This window comes from Elephantulus edwardii, unplaced genomic scaffold, assembly GCF_000299155.1.
Source record: "Elephantulus edwardii isolate Elephantulus edwardi_28Jun2011 unplaced genomic scaffold, EleEdw1.0 scaffold00019, whole genome shotgun sequence".
Taxonomy (NCBI): Eukaryota; Metazoa; Chordata; class Mammalia; order Macroscelidea; family Macroscelididae; genus Elephantulus; species Elephantulus edwardii.
The window spans coordinates 9,115,816-9,137,073 of NW_006399769.1; the positions used below are offsets into that span (position 1 = coordinate 9,115,816).

The window sequence follows — 21,258 nt, forward strand, 5'->3', positions numbered from 1 at the left end:
TCACTGTCACTTGTCCAGTTAACATTTCTTACTCACTGTTGTTGAGAACCAAGTAATAGCTGATTTTTCAGTGGGTTTTGGAGGTTGTAAATCTCACAAGAGGCAACTGCTCACCTTTCTCCTATGGAGCCGCTGGATTTGAACCACCAGAGAGGCTAGGAATTCAACTGCCTATGGATTATGATGGTGCTTATGTGAAACCTATACTTGGACCAAGAGGCAGTCGTCAGTACAGAGCAAGGAGACACTACATGTTTCAAAATTGTGAATAGTGTCCACCAGGGATGTAGCCTGTCTCCATACCTTTTCAATCTATTTGCAGAACAGATCATCTGGGAGACTGGGCTGTATGAGGAGGAATGAGGCATCCAGAATTGGAGGAAGACTCATCAACAACCTGTGTTATGCAGATGACACAACCCTGCTTGCTGAAACTGAGGAGGACTTGAAGTGTTAGCTGCAGAAGGTCAAGGACTGCAGCCTTCAATATGGATTGAAGCTCAACATCAAGAAAACAAAGATTCTCATACTGGGCCCAGTGGCAGCATTATGATAGAGGGTGAGGAGATTGAGACTGTTAACAGCTTTAGTTTGGTTGGCTCCACAATCAACACTCTTGGTACCAGTAGCCAAGATATCAAGAAACAAACTGTATTGGTAAAGTCAGCTGTCACGGTCCTCTCCAGAGTACTAAAGTGTAACAACATCAGTCTGGAGACTAAGGTGACCTGATATAAGGCCATAGTCTTTGCAATTGCTTGCTATGCATCAGAGAACTGGACAATAACAAGGGATGATAGAAAGAGAACTTATGCCTTTGAGCTATGGTGCTGGAGAAGATACAATGGACTGTTAAGAGAATGAACAGGTTTGTCCTAGAGAGGGTGAAACCAGGCTGCTCCTTAGAGGCAAGGATTCTGAGGCTTCGTCTGACATACTTTGGGCATGTTGCAAACAGGGACCAATCCTTGAAAAGGAAGGGTGGAGGGACAGTGAAAGAGAGGAGATGAGATGGATTGATTCAGTGACTGGGGTAATGAGAGTAGGTGTGTCAGAAGCAGTAAATTTGGCACAGGAGAGAGCATGTTTCAGGGCTATGAGTGGCAAGTGACTCATCAGCACATAATAACAACAACAATGGGCTATGATATCAGAGCTCCCTAACATGTACTGAGATGCTTCTAAATGCCAGGCCTTCTGATCAGCAACTCTATGAACAGTATACAAACAATTCAGTTCCCTGAGCTACATGGGCTGACTGCTATGCAAATTCAGTGGCATATGGACTATGAGGGAGTTACTAACCTGTCCAGCTTGTCAGCGGCCCCCTGTCTACACCATGACAGCAAAATATAGATGAATGGCTATTAAAGAAAAAAGTGTTTCAACAGTTAGGGTGCTTGAGGCGAGGTCTGGTGGCCTAGTTGCAAGAAGTTGCATGGCAATCCCAGAGGTGCACGGTTTGAATCCACCAGATGCTCTGCTGGAGAAGGAGGAACAATCTCCTCCTGTACCAGTCAGATCTGATTTGACTGTCCACACAAAAGAATAATAATATTAAAAAAAAATGGGTGCTTCAAAAATGAGACTTCTTTTAAATCCCCCCGCCAAGAAGGTCAAAGTCTTAGTTGCCCCACTCCAAGTATTTACTGTTTAACCCAGAAGCAACGGCTTTTGCTGTAGCATTTTTTTCGAAATGAAGTGGGACAAACTGGCCCTACAGAGGGAACACTACAAGGTTGCAATTTTTAGAAATTTCGAGAAAACTGTTAAGTGTGACACTGAGCTAAGAACAATAGGAGCTGCAAATCAGGGTAGGAGGCAGTGAACATGGGAGAAGCTGCTCCTCCAGCATCAGTCATGAGCAACTATTTGTCCTAAGGAAGATATACGCTGTGTATGTACACATGAGGACATACGTACATACACCCACGTGCAGCCATGGAACCCATGAGGGCCAGAACCCAACAGGACCGCCTTGTTTCCCAGTGTCTCTCCAGTGTTGCAATTTCCCATTTTTTTTATTGCTCTCTATTAAGAATCCTACCTCATGAATACACAGAAAGTGTCTCTCTTTTATTTTACAGGTCTGGAAAAGACACTAAGCCATTATTAATGATTTGCATGTTTATTCAAATTATTTACAGATTATGTGTATATACTATTCAAATGGGTCAAGTTCACTTTTTAATAAAAACATCTAATGTCAATTTTTTAGTTTGTTTCGATTTTTGGATGAAATTATTGAAACAAATTTCCAACTCCTTAGCCTTATAAAAGAACTCCTGGTCTCCTTTAACTTTTCCAAAATCCTTCAAAGCCTTTATATAGTTGAAAACTTGTGTCTGACTTAAAGGTTCAGGCTCTTCTGGTGGCAAGTCTTCATCGTCTTCATCATCCTCATCTTTAGACTGTAAGTCCACAATATCTTGCAGGTTCATGTCCTCCATTTCGGTGGCAGCATCTTTGTCAATATCAATGTAACATGCAGCACTGACCCTGTGTTCTGAAACATCACTGTAAATGTCGTTTATTGCATCCTGAAGCTGCCTGATGTTATCGGGTTCAAGAACTGTTTCATTTTGTACACTATCACCACTGCCAAATAAGAAGCCACAGTTCTTAAAGCATTTTCTTACCGTTTCTTCCTTAATCATTTTGATTGATCGCTTAAGAAATGAAATTGCATCTAGGATATCGATTTTCCCCCAAGTCTCCGATGCCATCTTGCACATCTCAATGCCAGCAATCACCTTCTGAAGCAAGAGCTTCCTGTAGTTTACTTTAATGTTTTGGATAATGCCATTATCCAATGGTTGTAGGACTACTGTTGTGGACGGTGGGAAAAAAATTAACTTAATATTGGACAGGGGCAATGACCGATGGCAGCTAGCATTGTCAACAAACAACAGAATGCTTCGATTTTGCTTCTTCATGTTATTGTTGAGTTTATTTAAAAACTCTTCATAAATTGCTCCCGTCATCCAGGCTTTTTTATTCCATTTCCACTCTACTGAGAGCTGACTAATCTCAATATTCCTGAAGCATTGTGGCTTCTCGCTCTTTCCGATTATCCACGGTTTCTCAAATGTCCCATCTGCAAACGTGGTCAGGAGGACAGTAAGCCGCTCTTTGGAAAACCGGCCCCGTGAGCACTCTTCCCCCTTCATTTTCAGGGTCCTGTGAGGCATCGCCCTGTAAAACAGAGCAGTCTCGTCAGCATTTGCAATGTCTTTAGGATCGTATCCCCTTATGATCTCTTTCAATTTTGTGAACCAACTCTGAATATCTTTCTCAAACTCATTTGACTGCTCACAAGCTACGCTGGAAGTGATTCCATGCTTCTTTTTGAAGCTCTGAAGCCACCCGTTAGAGGCTGAGAATCCATCTACTTTTAAAAACTTTGCCATTTCCTTTGCCTTTGCTTGCAGGATTGGCCCTGAAATGGGAATGTTTCTGGCAGATGCTTGAAGAAACCACTCAAAAACTGATCTGTTGATTTCAGCATAATTTCCATCCCTCTCTTTTTTGACATTGACATTTGTGCTGCTCATGTATTTTTCAATGATTTTCTCTTTTTCTTTCATGATTGTGTAAATTTGTGTTTTGCCACACTTGAACTTAACCACAGCTTCTTTGACGGTCTTTTTCTCTTCAGTTATCATTTTGACAACGTCAAACTTTTCTTGCAGAGATAAATTTCTTACTCTCTTTTCCATGGCTGTGAAAGAATAAGGTTGTTTTTTTTAAAAAAAAATATGAATACAAAAAGGGGCATAAGTTCTTATAAAAATTAAAGAACGCTTATGATCTTTCCTTTTTGAAATGTTGAGGCTCTCACACAAAAGGAAAGCTATCAACCTCATTACAGAATGAAGTTAAAGTAATATATTTAAGGAATAAAAACCTGTAAGAGCTATTTTAATTTTTATTTTATTTTATTAATTTGTGTGTGTACCGTCAAATCAGATCTGACTGGTATAGGAGGAGACTGTCTCTCCTTCTCCAGCAGAGCATCTGGTGGATTAGAACCACACGTCTCTGTTCCAGCAGTGCAGCTTCTTGTCACTTGGCCATCAATTTTAATTTTGTACACAGACTAAATGTTTTAAGTGAGAAAAAAGCTTCTCCATTTGGGTGGTTAAACAAAAAAATCTGAAGGTAAGAATTTCAAGGAAATGAAGTTGTAGATTTTTTAAACTGTAGTAATATCATAAACATTGCAAATAGTTACAATGAAAATTGAAAACATAAAGCCTCCCAAGGCAAGTGGGGCAGGGGGGAAAGGTATGTTTTACTAGTTTTAACGAAAATAAAAAAATTATCACAGGCAAACCTGTACGAGCTAGAACTTGACAGGACTACATTGTTTTTCTGGATATCGCCACTTTTCTGCCTTTGACAAAGTGCAGTCTTACCACTTTTCTACATTCATTTTAGTGGAAGATATTTGAGTTTTCCAACTCTGACAAGTTTCTGCCTTACAAAAAAGGATTCCGACTTCTGTGGGTTTCACTGTCGTATCTCTACCTTCCAAACTAATGGACATTATTCTTCACCGGAAAAACTTCTACAGGCAAAAATATAAAGGACAGTCACATTCAGAGAATCACTGCGATGCACGATGTACATTCACACACAGTAACAATGCATAAAGAAGTGGAAAATGGCACTTTCAGCTCTGTCTTTGCACTTCTTGAAACTATTTCCTGCTTTCGCATTTGTACTTCCTGGTATTCACAGTGCACTATCAATGGATTTCTGATTCCATCCATCTCTCATAAATTTCAGCTTTCAGAGAATATTTATAAGGTCTGAAGTAATCATTTTAGTGGAAAACATTTGCATTTTACTTCTCTGACAAGTTTCCACCTTACACAGGCACTGGCTTTTGCAGATAAATATGTCCGCTTATGTAAGAGTGTGTATGTTTGTGTGTGTATGTGTGTGTGCAATCTCTAATGAATTTAGTGCATGCTTTCTGCAGAAAAATACATTCTTAGAGAGACGAAAGAAGCATTCATATAGAAAATGATCCCGATTCTATCAACTCCTGAATTTGCTATGGGCAAGGAAAGCTAGAAAGAATTTCCGTCTAAACACTATAGTAAGTTCCATCCTTGGTGGTTGGCTGGGCAGACACTGAGCATGTGTGGCAGAATGGCCAACATTCTCATGAGCAAGGGTGTATTTCTGCAAGACTGTAGCTAATTCTCCAAAACCATTTCTACAAATGCAAGCTAAATCCTTCATGCTGCTTTTTATTCATTTTGACATCACCATGACCTTCATAACTCACAGTGAAGGAAAATCACTACGGGAAATTATCATTAGAAGGGTTATCCCACATCCTTGCTCTAGGGCCTTGTTACCATTTCCTCTCACTGGAGGAATTTTGCATTCCACAGGCATGAAAAGCCTAAAGAGAGTTTATTCATAAATAAATGCCAACACTTCAACAATCAAGACAGCGCCAACCTCCAGGACTACTGAAATGAACAGTATATATTGCCTGGATGGTTAATTATGATTGTGTGTACCAAACGGGGAGGTAATTAATTTCCACTTCATGAGTCCTTCTATGACCAAGTCCATGAAAGAGACTTTGGAAAAGTGGTGATGTTTCTCAGTTTTTTCATGTGAAACAAATTATTATTTCCACATTTAGGACATCACTCAGGTAATTCCTTTCATGACTTGTGAGCAATTAAATAACTAGTTATGAATGACTGAAGAAGGGACAAAGGCAAACTCAAGATGACCCAGGAACACTGAAGAGCCTCTGAGAGCCCCGATGCCTCAGACAGAAGGCAAATGTGATCCCTCTGCTTGAGAAAATGCAAATGAGCAGTAAGCATGCATCACAGCAAGAGCATCATTTCCCAGGAGAGGCAACTTGCTAAATATAGACTTCACCTCCCAATAACCCTTCTCAATGGAGGCATGAGCAGAAAAGGACCTCCCAGGGAGATGCAGAAACATCACTCAGCAAAATGTCTTCACTGTGGCGGATATCAGTGTTCTCCCCCATACCCTGGTCACACATTCAGGTCAATCAGGGAGTACAAAAGTCTGTTTGTAATTCGCTGTTTGGTTTGTGAGATTACTCGTCAGAGCTGATGAGCACAGAGGGACCCTGGCCCCTCAGGTCAGCCCCCGACCCTGGGCTTACGTACCATCCAGGCCATTGTGGTGACTGTAGTTTCTTTTCCCCAGAATGCTCAGGGCCATGTGATTCGGGGTGGTAAGCATTCGCTTGGTAGTTGGGGTTTGCAGGCTTGGTGTAGATCGAATTACATTAGGTTTTTTCGCAGGATGAATCTCTAATGGGGGAAGAAAGATTTTTTTAACTCAGAGCACATTATTTAAAAGAGAAAAAAATCTTTGTGTGTACTTACATTTGCTAATATACACAGTCTTATTTCTTAATGAGCTGAATCAATTCCTTATGAGCTGACATGTTTTCTCAAGGCCTTGCATAATGAATCAGCTTGGAGTGGTGTTACCATGGTTTTACTTATCAAAAATGAGCTAGTTCTCCTGCTGCCTCAAGCCTGGAGTGTCTTGTACTGAGTACAAGTTAAAAAAGTACCTTCAGAAAGTCACTTACAACGTGAGTTTAAATAAGGCATTAAGGGATGTAACTCTTCATGGTATTAGAAATCAAAACATTATCTGGAAAGGTAGCCTCAGAAAAAAACCACCAACATGCAACGTGTGCAAGTTTTCTAAAAAACAGGATTTCTTCTCTGGCTCTGCAGCCAGGGTAGAGACCAGGGTGAATCACTCTCAATTCATAAATTCTGCTATAGACAAAACCCAAAACTGAAGTTCAAAGGCAATAGTTAGAGGTAACAGCAGAAAAGGTTGGATGCATCACAAAAATGTAACATTCTATAGGCATGGGTTTAAGAGAAGGCTATTACTATCAGGTGTATAACCCAAGAACTACCTACACCTATTGGATAAAGAAGACAAAATCTTAATACTGTAAGAACTGGATGTATTTAAGCTCCCCAGAGGTAGCGAGCTGCCTGGTTAACATACTAGCTAGACTTCTCCAGTGGCTTGATTCTACCAGTGACTCATATGGAAAAAGACGGGCCATCTTATCCCACTCAGAATATAGGCTTGGAAATGTGACAGAAGGTTGTGTGAGGTGGTAGCAATCAGGTGCCAGTGAAGGGAGCTATGACCTTGAACAAATTCTTCTCCAAAGCTTACCCCACTCGCCGTTTCTCAGCATCGTCACCCACGACCCAACTGAGGGCAGGCCTCCTCGTCTGTCTCCTTACCCTCCAGCCCAAGCAAGGTGAAGCCAGGGCAGCAGCCCAGTTTGGTTATACTCTGGGTAAAAGTTTTAGGTCTCCATCATAATCTGGTCAAAATCCTTTGCTGGTCAACACTTAGAAATGACTCAAGTATGACATGCTCACAAAAGTCCTGGTTTATTTAACATGGTATGAAATGTTTCCAAAATTATCCTTCACTACGACCTTCACATGCCAGGCTCCAGCCAAATCAGACAACCTGTGTGAGCTTTGTCAGGTCCATGGAGTTGCCAGAGGCTTTGTTCACTGGACACCCTTACTCATCTGTAGGAAGAAAAGACCCTTTTCCTACTTCTCCATCTATTCAAATGATCATCTTTCAGGACTGAGCTTAAATATTACTCTCTTTGGGTAAGCTTGCCAACTGCACTCATCAGAAGTAACTAACTATTCCTTACTCTATGTGCCCAGTGTATATCTATTCTTACAGGGGATTTAAAATGTCCTTGTAATCCTTACATAGGCTCTCCCTATTGACACTGTAAGATATGTAAGGGCCAGGTTCAGAATACAATGTCTTGCACACAGCAAATACTTGGGTGTGCGGTGTATGGGTGTGGTCCTGCTAGTAAGAAGGGCACAGCACTGGCCTTCCTAGCTGATGACCAGATGAATATCAGATTACAAATCTGCTGAGAGCAGATTAAATTCCTCACAGAAAGAGCAGGTAATTACTCATGGAAAGGCTGACTAACATGCAGTGTTATATTCTATCTTTTCATGATCAAAACCTTTCCTTTCATATTGGGAAGGTGCTACTAGGATAACATCCTGGAAGGGAATAGACAACAATCCTTAAGGATTTTACCACCATGACCTATAGAATACCTAGAATAATCCTCTAAGAATATTTAGCCTTTCATAATTGGTGATTACAATAAATTACTTTTATTTTCCTGTTCGTTTAAGCTGTATTTATTTTCATAAATACGCATTATATACACTTTCTAGTTCTATAATTTTAGGTGAAAAAGTAAACGTACCTAAGAGTTTGTATGTATGAGTGTGTGTTAATAAAACTAAGTTTCCAAACCAAACTGGAATATAATTGTAGCTAACCAAAAGACTTGGGTTTAGTTTAAGCATGTCCATTCAGGTGGTCAAATGCCCACAGCATACAGCAATACAGTTGTTGCCTTTTTAGAAAGTACCTACCTAAATATCCAATGATACATGCCAAAGGCTTCCTGGTGCTTTTGCTTTTTAGTGGATTTCCAGATAGTTCAGCATGTCTGTCTGCATCTGAGGAGAGAAAGAAATATGAAGACAAGCAATGAGGCTGATTTTTCTACCTCTACTATATACACTGCAGAAATAAAAGGTACAAGTGGAAAACGATGCAAAATATCTGCTCGATTCATCCTTTCCCTTTGGGTTTTGCTATTTCTGGTTCCAAATTGCTCAAGGAGTGCTTTACCTGGAAAAGCCCAATTTTAAAGCCCTCATGTGGGTAGGTAATATATAACTGACATGCATATATTTTCTTTTACTGTGCATGCCCATCTGAAAAGCAGTGGAAATGTTTCTTTTTAGTCACTGAATTTCTACATAGTGGCACATTTTCCATGAACGTTAAGTGGAATCTGTCCTAGTTAAAGACGGTTCCAACAAAGGCAACACACTTGTCCAGCACTGACCTAGGTGGCAGGTCACCGAGGAGAAGTCTCAGCTCATCTTGGTAAGACTCCATTTCATTAGATTCAAGCCTCACAAAAGATATAAGGGGCCTTTTGGTTTTATCATTTGACTTCTAGCCTCATATACTATTATGATATCATTAATGTTGAGATCTAAATGGTTACCTGTTTCCAGGCAGTTTTTAATCCATTGGTCAGAATAGGAAGATTCTGTGAGGATGGATATTAGCTCATAAAAGTTGTCATCACGCTGCCCACACATGATCATTAGATATCTCAGGAGAAACTTAAGTGCACAAAACAAATACTCTTTGCGCTTGGATAGAACACAATGGATGTGGAACACAGCTACCTCTCATATCGAGGCTACATTCAAAGAATAGTTTGCAGGGATAAACAAAATTGTGATTGCTTAAGATTTGCAGATATTGCCATAAGGCTTGTAACTTTAGCAGGCATGATGCTACTACACTTATGCCTTTTCCCCACCTTCATATATTGGACAGAAATGCCTACAAGTTTTCATCCTACCAGAGGAGACTCCTAGGCACTCAATTTCTCCCTCTGCTGGTTGAAATCATGTGTCTAAGCACACAAAGAGCTTTCCTAGGTTTTCTCTGAGCTTTGAATAGAACCTCAGATAAAATAAAGCTTTTTTAACGAGTCTTAGCCACTCTTTTACAGAACTCTTTTTAATAATTATTAAAGAGTAGGTAGGCATATTAGTGTTTTTTAAAAAATATATAGTGTGGAGAGCCTCAAATAACAGTAATGTGAACATGTACATGTTAGTTATTATGCAACCATCAATGGGTATAAGTTATTACATTGCTTTCCCTCCCATTCAGCTGATAATACTTTCTCTTTGCTGATATCTTTATCTTTGATAAAGTGCTAAACTAAGAAGCTTTTCACATTTGTTGAACTATAATGAAGTAGAACCCTAATAAGCATATTTTTGGAGAAGAAATCTAAGTAAACATTCAGAAGGTATACAACACTTGCAAGGGTCAAGCATCTGTCAAGCACTGGGAGTTAATACTAATCAATGCCCTAACATTATTAAGTCACCTCCAAGTCAAGTGATACTCGGGATGAAAAGAAGAGAAAAATGTTCTTTCTTTATTATTAAAGTTTGGATGAATCATCTTGGTCATTTCTTCACCATCTTGAACAAAGACAAAGCTGTATTACTAGTAACAAGATCAATCTACAAGGCCCAGAGGAAAACCGTCAAAGTAGTGGCTACTGATGGGCTTCCACTGATGACAACATCAGTAAATAAACAAAACAGTCAACACAGTACCTAAAGACATTTCATTCATTTCCCCAAAGATATTTTATTTGAATTATACTAATTTCCTTCCAATTAATTTCTCATTAGCAATATTAATTTCACAATGATCCAAATGACAATTCCCATTACCTAGCATCTCTGAATAGAAGATCAATGATCTCTAGGAGCCACATTTAACTAATCCTCTTTCTCAGAGAGGAAAATCTGTGAAAGCTGGAACCTGTGTGAGGCTGAAATTTATCAGAAAATACAAATTCAAGAATTCTATCCCAAAGGAGGGCAAGAGTCAGAAAAACAAGGCCGTTGTGTTGCATTACAGCTTCCATAGTTTCACAGTACTTTAAAGAACATAGTTGATGGCAAGGGTTAGCGTCTCATCTATGACCAATGTGGGAGGAAAGGTGCTCGCCCGCCTCGTGGCCATGGAGCTGATGCTGGCCCATGGCTAGCCGCACAGGGTTCACCTAACAGGAAAAGCCTGCTCCTCTCCCACGAAGCAAACGAACAGACCTACACAATCTAAACCACCAGAGCTCCTTTCAGGCCTACCTCGTCATTGTTCAATTCAAGAACAATTACAACCATTCAGTGACACATACACTGAAGGCCAATGAGAAAAATCCATTCTGCCCTGAGAGAATTACAAGCATGAGATTATGAAACCCACACATGGTCTAATAAAAAAAATACTGGTCTGCACTGCAGGCCAGGCCAATGTGTGAATTGTTGGTCTTAACTCACAAATTGCTCACCTAACTTTAAAAAGAGATAATTAATACAGATTTATTAACATGTACACTGGATAGAGAAATGCAGGAAATTCACAAAGAGTTCAGAAGGATCAATGTCTGTCCAGAGCATACTGACGCCTCATGTAGGTCACAGGACTGAACACGAGGACCATTTCTGTGGCCTTCGAGAGGAGGACCTTGGTATAAACATGGAAACAGGCTGCTACTTTGCTTATACCTCATGGACATTCTTTTGTAGTGTTTTGGAAATACTCAGGGGAGGGGCGAATGGAATAGAAAAACTGTAAGCACACCACACTGAATAAAAACTCACAAGAACTAATCACATGGAATTTCAAGGTCATGATCATAATAAAGCCATTCATATGCCTGCCAGGAATTGTGAAAGCATTCGTAAGTAAATATACAAATGCCAGGTGCCATAAAAGACTATCTATTAGGAAGGTAACACCATACATTTGAAGACAAAACTGGGTAAATATTTGTATCACATATCACAGATGAGGACTCTGGTGGCTTAGAGGTTAATTCAGCTGCTGATAGACTAGCGGATCAAACCCACTAACCATGCCAAGTGTTAAAGATGAGGCAGTTTTCCTTTGTAAAGATTTATAGCCTTGGAAACCTTATGGGGCTGTTCTACACTGTCCAAGAGTTGGAACTGGTTTGACAGCAGTGGGTTAGTGGGTTTCAGGGACGGAGAGAATGACTAACAAAGTTCTGTAGCATGGAGGGTAAACAATTTTTCTAGGGGGCAGGTAGGTAACGACTAACAAAATTCAAAACCTCTATTCCTTGACCTGTCATTTTTACTTCAGGCATCTGTCCTATAATATAGTCACATCCCCACATTTATATTAAATGCCACCTGTATACTTGTTTTGAGTTTATTTTTAATGGAAAATAGGACAATACCTTGATATTTAAGAGATGATTGGTTATGGATGTATGCAAATTATGCGGCTAATAAAAAGATGGTAACTTTCTATGTACTGATACTGAATGGCCACCAGGATATATTAAATAAGCAGCAGAGTGCAGAACAATATAGTAAGTGTGCTTAAATCTGAGTGAAATTAAAACAATACTAAGACATCTAGTTAGAGTCTTTTTTTTTTCTCTTTTAATCTAGTTAGATTCTTAAGAGACAGAACACTTGTGGACAAAGAGACATGGATGACAAGATGAATTCTGAAATGGATTAAAAAAAAAGGAGTAATGGAAATAAAATTCATAGTCACTTATGTACCTCCAGAAAAAGATAAATATCGATCCAATTTAAGACTTTATTTTTAAAAATCTCTTATAGAAAAGTCTAAAATAAGCAAAATACATTCTTAGATCTTAAAATTTCACATAAGTATATGCAACTACTAACAATAACCTTTACTGATATACTAGAAACTGCTAACAAATCCCTCAAAAAGATGGAGTACTGGACTTCCAAAGTTGGCTTAGCATCTGTGAACACAGAAGACAGGCTTCGGGGTCTTTTCTGAAGAACGTGATACAGGGAACTACTGCTGTTACTAATTAATTAAGGTGGCTTCTTGAATGGAATACATTCACATTTACTTCCACCTCACGCTCAGTTTGAGTTTCCTAAATGTCAAATAGTGATATTCCTTTGTTCAAGAGGTGAGAGATGGTTTCATCATGTGGTAACTTACTGGTAAGTTATCTGATAAGACAGAAGGTACCAATGATTAACAAAGGAAAGACAATTATCATAGCTATAGTTTTTTCATGTAGAAAGATCCCTAGAGGGAGACAGGATAACTGAAATCTGTAGTGTTGGAATCATGCTGTCAATCTGCAAGTCTTCTATTTTTTATTTTAGAATTATCTAGTCAGTAGAGCGGGCTTGGATATTCTGATGGTAGCAATTTTTTGTCATCGACTTCTTTATAGATACATAAAGCTGTATTATGTATTATGAAACTAAACACTTGGGGAAATTAATGTTAAGTATTTTCCTTTTTATATATCTAAAGTATAAATATTTTTAAACATTTGCTGGCCACACTAGTTTTTCTCACTGTTAAATTATTTTTCATAACAGGAAATATATCCTTCATCATTTAAACGGAAAAGGATGGAGAGTAATTAAGTCTCCACCCAACAACTGCCCTCAACATCCCAGCAGCCTTTTTCACAGTTGTTATTATCTGTGTAGAAGCAAAAATTCCCCTTTTCTACAGGGTAGCCTTTAATAAGTTTCCTAACAAATAAAGGGAGCTCTGGCGGCCTAGTGGCAAGAAGCTGCGCTGCAATTCCAAAGGCACAAGCGGCTGGAGGCCACCTGCTGCCTGGGGGAGAAGGATGGGCAATCTCCTCCCATGTGATTAACTGCTTCTGAAAACCCACTGGACGAATTTGTTATGGGTCAGTTCTGACTCTATGGTACACAACCACAACAACAAAAATAAAGACCATAGGAGGTCCTGCTTAAAAAAATTCCTCTAAACAGGGATTAATTTAACAGCAAAAAATAAGTCAAGATTTCATGGGAGCTGAGAGATCATCTCTTTATTTCCCACCTCTCCATTCCTACACAGTCTCTTGTCCCATACAGATTCTGACTATGACAGTGTGGTCATGGTGTCGCCAATATCAGAGGCATAGCAGGGGTTCACTTCTATCAAACATGGGAGGAAGCCTCCACTTCCTTTCTACCATTACAAAGAATCCATCTCAAATGCATTAGAGTCCTTGATCCAGTAATATTTTCAGAATTTTACTTTGCATGGTGGTGATTCTTTTTTTTTTTTTTGAGGGAGCAGAATTTAAAGGCAGAAGCAAGAGAAAAAGTGATCACTGAGAAAGCTTTTAGAGCTGCCACTAGAGTTGGGACACACACACACTCACATTTTCTCAGGGAACTAAAGACACAGTTTTCTATAAACATCACAAATAAGCCAAGGCCCCCCCCCCAAAAAAATAAACTAAAGAAGAAAAAACAAGGTACATGTAAAAGGGGGAAGATGACAGAATCAATTAGACACTAGGAAAAGTTCATTAATGCTTTGAAAAAGAACCAACAAATGAAAAACTAAGTGGAAAAATTCTAATTTTAAATCCCAAGAATAAAATTCATTCTTGAAAGAATCTGATTCTACATAAAACCTGATGATCAACAAAGAAAATGCAAAACAACGCAAAAAGCTCTTTGAATCTTATATAACACACAACCAATGTTCCCTTATTTTAAAAATAAATGATAAGTAATTTAGTCTGATTTTTACAAAAAGACAATAATGGCCCTTCTATTTGGGAAAAAATATGAGAATCAAGCAACAGAAAAACACAGTTTACTGAAAAATGACCCAAGCAGACAACGTACAGACTAAAGACGAACAGAGGAGCCACAGGAAAGCTTCCTCAGCAGCCAAAACAGATGCTTCCTTAGAAATCCATTTTTTTGGTTGGTTATGGTTTCTTTTTAATGTATTTATAAGAACAAAGAAGACACTAGATTCCAGCCAGTTTTAATAAAATTTCATTCATTTTCCTTAGCAAATATTTTATTAATTTTTGTTTCAAAATTATATATAAATGAATGTAGTTTAAAGCTGTTGAATAGTTTGTTGTTGTTGTTTGATGCCGTTGAGTCGTAGAAGACTCATAGTGACCCTATGAACGAACGGCCTGAGCACTATTGAATAGTTTAGGTAACTATAAAATCTGGCTTTCAAGTCCTTACATGGATAAAGGAACTAATGACATAAGCCCTTACAGTCGGAATAACAGCTGAAAGCCATCTAAGCTGCAGCTCTCAATTATACATGTCTAACAGGGTCATTTATTTTTTCTACCTGAGTCTCTGAGATTACCACCAATTTTTACTTTTTATGAAGCACTTTTCTTCTTCTATACAGCTTTTATCTCAAAGTTTTTTAGCCAGCCTTTTAACTTTTCTGTTGAAAATTACCTTTAGAAACTCAAGTTTTCCCCCCAATTATTATTCTTATGGATACTCCCTTTAAATCAAAGCAGATCGTATTTCATAATAAATTTTAAATTTACAGATAAAGAAAAAGCAGCTAGCGGAGTTCTTCCTAAGCCAGAAAGCACAAGCACGTTTTCTCAGGCCGTGAGGAAGAAAGCTGCTGGGTCTAATGTGCTAGCCAGGGATGTGACTAAGAGAACGAGACCAGCAACTGAAGTAACACACAAATTATGGACACATTTCTCAACACAATGGTAAAATACCCACAATTTGTTGGCATGTATGACCTTTGTTTAACAAAAAAAAAGAAACATAAGATTGCATATGTTGAATATTATAGTGAAAGTCATGTGAATGTTATGTGGACTATGAGATACATGATTATGAAATGGAACCAAAGTGGACAAACGAATGTATGCTCAACCACAAATCCAGGTTTAAGCATCTAAAACCAAAACCAGGTTTTCATGAAACTCACCCCAAAACACATTTATACTAATTTGTAATGTGCCAAATACTCCAGTAAATGTAGCATTTGTTATGAAGCACTGTAAAGTGTAACAATGCTGGATGAGAGCAGTAAATAGTTCATGGGGAACCGAGAGGTTCATAAAGATATGAAATTTTTTATTAGTGTTAATTGTCAAATTTTACCCAAACATAGTGAATCTGCTTCAGTCTGGACTGTACCCATTCAATGATGAAGCCTCAGTATAACCCCATCTTTAGTGACTCTATTATGCTAGTCCTTCAGAAGTAAATGTGTTTCAACATGGACCCTTTCTGTAATTCCATCATGAAATCTCACTGGATAGTTTTATCTGAGACCAGTCTTTGCTAAACTCTACTCTACAAAAGATTAGAGGCTTTAAGGTTGAATGAGTCTCCTCCCCGTCCCCTTTTTCAGGTTGGCATGATATAAATGGCAGCAGACAAAAATAATGTTAAAAAAAAAAAACCAAATAAAAGGCTGTACACAAGAACTTATGTTTATTGCAAACAAAAAAAAAATGAGAGAGAAAGAGAAAGGAAGGACAGAAATGGTCAGAAGCACAACACGTAAGGTTAAGAATTTAAAAGCATCTTACATTCTGCCCTAATGGCAGCATAATTAATAGGAACAAACGGCCGTCTTGCTGCCTGCCGCAGCCGGAGGGTATTTTTGCAGACCTGACGAGCAAATTTTGTGAAATATGTGGTGTGAAGGAAGAAAGCTTGGCGGGTCTTCACTGCAGACTTTGGACTCCCAGTGTTTCGCACCGGCATCCCCTGTGTGGCCTGGCGGGACATATGACTCCTAACACGGGCATCCTGCAAAATCAGAACCCAACAAAAATTTAAGGACCAGAACCTGACAAAACACAACACCACTCACACCATGCTCACAGAAAAGGGTGACTTTAAAATCCTTTACTGAAGATGCAGTACCCTGCCCTGAAAAAGTGAGAATTACACAAAGATGGGGGTTAGAAGGGGAGGAGTTGGTTGGGGTTTGTAATCATATATTCTGTTTCCACTTGAACATTCTCCTAAGTGGTACAGCACTGTCCTGTCCTTTCTCTGTACTGAGGTAACTTTGGATTGCTATGATACCGAATGGTGTGTCATAATGGTGTGCCATAATGGTTACACATGATTGACAATGTTTGGTAGAGTTCAATGATTAAAACAGACTTGGAAGCAGGAGTGGCATCCACTTCCTAAACATACCTGTGGAAATGCTATGAACTCAGAGGAAGAACAACAGTTCTTTTGTTTATAAGGTTGGTACTAGATGGCACTTAACAACAACAAAACATAGTACACCAAAGTCCTTGTCTCCATTCTGGAGTTGGATGAAGTGGCTGGAGTCTGTAATATGGTGCTCTTGTTTTGGTTGAGGATGTGTGGATTGTTTGGTTGTTCTTATGTAAGCCTCTTGTTCTGAAGTCAACAAGACCTCCTGGAGGGCCCTTATAAGTTGGGCCTGAGCGATTATATTTTAATCCTTTGTTACTGTATTTTGGAGGAATATTCTTCTAAGTCATACAGCACTCTGGTCAATTTGCTGTGATGAGGTAAATTGGGTTTTCTGTGACACTAAATATTGTGCCATTTGGATCTCAAATGCCATAATACAACAACTGTGCCATATGTATGCCAAATACCATAATGGCTACCTATCGTGGTCAGTGTTTGGTGGAGCTCCCAGACTGATTCAAGTTTGGAAGGAGGAGTGGCATAAACTTCTTAAAGCACATGTCTCTGGAAACTCTATCAACTTGGAGAAATGATGATAACTATGGAAAGGCTTCAGATCTTTTGTTCACAGGGTCACTATGAGTCGTGCTCTACTTGATGGCAATAAACAACAACTAGACAGTAACAATACAAAATTACATTAAAAACAATAAAGAAAAACTTGCCAAGGGGGTTAATAGCATTATTTTATTTTAATGTTTGCATATTAACAGTCCTGAAAGAAAGTCTCTTTCTGGTGGACATAGGTGCTTGACTTCTTCAATGAGAATTTCACCAAAATCCCATTTTAACTGTCATTTCTCTCAAGGCTGTGTCAATACTTTCTTATCCCTCCTACAATATAGTAGCCCTCAATATATAATATAGTAACTCAATATAGTAACTCCTCAGTTTATAGCTAGTATTTGATGTAATGAACCACATTCTCCACATTATCTAAAGGTTGTAAACTATTTTCAAACAAGCAATTAAAATAAATGATAGGATCCTTATGCTAGCACTTCCCACAGAGGGAAGGCTTCTTTTGTCTGAGTAATCACACAAGACCTGACAAGCTTTCATTTGTCTCTGCCTCCCCTCCCCACACCCACCCTGGACAATGAAGTTACTACACTTAGCCATGGAAACAGCTTCCTTTGATTTAACTGCCATATACTGTACTTGGCTTCTCCATGATCCAGTCACTGAAAATATAGCATTAAAATACAAAACACGGAAAAAAGACTGTTATTTATATACCTCTGCAGTTGGGCTGGGAGACAATTTCTCTTCTTCTGACTGGGTGGGCATTTTTAGGCCTCCATATTTTTTCCAATATAGCCAACAAGTTGCACATAATCTACACTGCATATTAGGTGGACCCCAAGAATACCACTGGTGAGACTGTGTAGCTAAATAGGGAGAAACAGGGGAAAAGAGAAGAATGCTTTATCGTTAATTTCTAACAACAGTTACAACAAAAATACATTTCAAAGTAATCTTTAGTTATTTGTTCTTCACTGCCTTGTCAATTAAGAAAGTATAGTATAGACATCAACATTCATGTCCTATTTCATATCACGGCCCAGTGATAACTGGAACTCCACAGTTACCTTCCTCAGGTTTCCAAGGATAGAAATGTAAACAAATTGTCCTTCCTTCTCCTTTGGAGCAGCAGTGGATTCAAACCGTCTACCTTTTGATTAGCATAATACACTGCACTATACTACCAGGGTTCCTCACAGAACCAATTTGAGAAACTATTATGTGAAGCATCTTACGGATTTTTATGCTACAGAGTTGTTTTGTTTTTTTAATTAAAAATGGTTTTCACTGTGTATATTCTGGAAATAAGTCCTCATAGATAGGTGTTTTTCATTAATTGTTAAGCCTATATCAAAGTTCTGAAAACTTTGATTCACGAAGTTACTCAGAGGGGCCCCACTGATACATGTATTAGCAATATTGACTTTCATTTTATAATCAAGAAGCAAATAAAGTATTTAAATACTTCTGTGTTAATAACTGAGCTTGCTTCTTTCAAGACTATAACTCTGTGTTAAGTAAGCAAGTGCAGCTGAGATTACAGCACACTTAAAACCTAATAAATCCAGTGATTTCTCAACAGTTTACCTAAATATGATAGGCCTGGGACAATTAGAAGTTTCAAATCAAAACTTTGATGCTGAAATAGAAATAAATGAGGTGCACACAAATAATATTCTGCCTTATAATATTCTTCTTTTCTAGTAAATTATGTTCTAGTAAATATAGACCAAAACATTCAGACAGTACATCTAGGTGTCAAATACCATTTCACAAGCCAAGGTCAACAAGAGAAAACAGGGTGACCTTTGTACTCAAACTGCCTTATCACTTATTGGAAATAATCTTTTATAGACACCATGAATGGAAGAGCCCTTGCAAACAGCAGTCTAAAATCTTACCCCTTCACAATTTAAAAACAATAAATAAGTTGATTTACTTAAAAATTAATTTTATTAATTCTAATGTTAGATTCGAGATTTATTTTAAATTCTCATTATAGTACTTCACTCCTATTTCTAGATACATTTTTACCCAAACTAATCAAGATATATCACTTTAATATTTACCAATACAGGTTTTCTCTTACAAAATTAACCCAAATTCCACTCAAGATAGATTTTAAGCAACTGTTATTTGTTTAAAGTATTCGTTTTTCTTTAAACATAAGTAAGTTTGAAAAAAATTTAAGAATACTCAATCCAAAGAACATTTATGACACCATCCATGTAAAAACCTTGTTTTGCCCACAGGTGGTCTCGCGTTGTGCACCTATGGTTCAGAAAAATGCTACACATCTGGGTGTACCATTTCTAGGAAGGCTGTAATTTATCTGGCTCACACAGCTTCCCTTAGCTCAGGAGGGATAATCACATGGCTTGATTTTAAAGTTTTCTAATGCTGAAGCCTGTTGTGTAGTATAGAGTAGCAAATGCCCCCACTCCTGTGCCTTAAGCCAGGAGACTGCGTCTATCCCTCAAATCGATGCTGGGAAGCAAAAACCTGGCACCACATAAACCTTTACTAAGTATTAGCCTCCTTGCCTCTCCTCTCTCAAGTGAGTTTGTTCAAAGCTAAATAAAATGGATGACAATGATAATAGTACCAATGCCTCGTTAAGAGGTTACTGCCTGAGCTTTAAGTAAACAGACTGTTCTTATTAGGTGCTCTTGAGTCAACCACACCTCCTGGTAACTCTATGAAAACAGATCTGAACCCTCCCCTATCTTGCACCATCCTACTGGTCTCTAACATGCTCTACTCCGTCACTACGGTCACTGTGTCAACTCACCTTGTTGAGAACCTTCCTGTCTTTTTTCTAATCCTCTACCATTCCCAGAACTATGTCCTTTTCCAAGGACTGGTGTTTCCTGACAATATGCCCCAAGAATGTGAGATGAAGTTTCACCATCCTTGGCATTAAGGAACACCTGATTAAACTTCCTCCAAGACAGACTTGTTTGCTCTCTTGACAGTCCATGAGATATTCACTAATCTTCTCCAACACACACTTCAAAGGCATTGGTTCTCCGTTTATCATCCTTATTTGCCACCCTTTTCAGACACATCAGAAGTAACTGAAAAGACCATGACTCCTTAGTCTTTAAACCATAGACATCCTTGCTCTTTAGCACTTTGGAGAGGTTCTTGATAGCAGACTTCCCCAAAGCAATATGTATTTTGATTTCTTGACTGTTGCTACCTAAAGTGTTGATTGTAGATCCAAAAAAATGAAGTCATTGACAACTTCAGGCTTTTCTCCATATATTATGATATCGTCTATGGGTCCAGTGATGAGGATTTTCGTTTTCTTGATGCTGAGATGTAAATCCATATTGAAGCCTCTAATTGTTGAACTTCAGTAAGTGCTTCAAGTCCTCTTCACTCTCTGCAAGCAAGGTTGTGTCATATGCATAATATAGGTCATTGATGAGTTTTCCTCCTATCCTGATGCCACATTCTTCTTCATATTATAGTCCAATTCTCCAATGATTTGCTCACGATACAGAATGAACAGATATGGAGAAAAGATACAACCTTGATGGATACCTTTACTAATTTTAAACCATACAGTTTCCCTTGCTCTATTCAGACAACTGCTTCTTGGTCTAGGTATAGGTTTTGCATGAGCACAATTAAGTGTTCTGGGATTCCCATCTTTTCCAGTGCTCTCCATAATTTGCTATGATCCATATTAAATGCTTTTTCATAGTCAATAAAAGTCAAGTAAATATCTTTCTGGTATTCTCCGTTTTCAGCCAAGATCCATCTGACATCAGTAATGACATAATCAGTAATGAGTAATCTCTCTGGCCATAGGCTCTTTCGAATCTAGCTAGTTTGTATTTCTGGCAGTTCTCTGTAGTTTTTGAATAGTCTTCAAAGACTGTGTGCTTGAATAAACTTCAAATTTGTGCTTACTTGTTTTATGAGTTTCTCTTCTGGGTACAGCATTGATCTGTCAGTTTGTTGAACTGAGGGGAGGGATTGACTTGCCTACTGTTATTAATTTTATATAGTTCACGTA

The 21,258-nt window shown here is 38.5% G+C and overlaps 2 protein-coding genes across 2 annotated transcripts in view; both read right to left on the bottom strand.

The window, feature by feature from the left end:
• Window positions 1-2,180: 2,180 nt before the first annotated feature.
• On the bottom strand, window positions 2,181-9,230 carry LOC102856119 (tigger transposable element-derived protein 6-like). Its single transcript, XM_006882382.1, has 3 exons — window positions 9,134-9,230; window positions 6,177-6,323; window positions 2,181-3,721 (listed from the first exon to the last, which is right to left on the bottom strand). The coding sequence occupies exons 1-3, from the start codon at window positions 9,228-9,230 to the stop codon at window positions 2,181-2,183; spliced, it is 1,785 nt and encodes a 594-aa protein (XP_006882444.1).
• Window positions 9,231-15,937: 6,707 nt separating this feature from the next.
• The window catches only part of MTA3 (metastasis associated 1 family, member 3), a 222,757-nt gene continuing 217,436 nt past the window's right edge, over window positions 15,938-21,258 (bottom strand). The window contains exons 13-14 of the mRNA XM_006882383.1: window positions 17,946-18,097; window positions 15,938-16,277 (exon numbers count right to left, since the gene is read on the bottom strand). Of these exons, the coding sequence (XP_006882445.1) occupies window positions 16,032-16,277; window positions 17,946-18,097 (398 nt within the window). The 3' untranslated portion in view covers window positions 15,938-16,031. The remainder of the gene's footprint in view (window positions 16,278-17,945; window positions 18,098-21,258) is intronic.

Excerpts from the sequence above, each read along its gene's own strand:
- LOC102856119 (XM_006882382.1), bottom strand. The coding sequence starts at position 9,230 with ATGTGTGGGCAGCGTGATGACAACTTTTATGAGCTAATATCCATCCTC. Across the intron at positions 6,324-9,133 it reads TAAAAACTGCCTGGAAACAG|AGATTCATCCTGCGAAAAAA; the intron begins GTAACCATTTAG and ends TTCCCCCATTAG. Across the intron at positions 3,722-6,176 it reads TCACCACAATGGCCTGGATG|CCATGGAAAAGAGAGTAAGA; the intron begins GTACGTAAGCCC and ends ATTCTTTCACAG.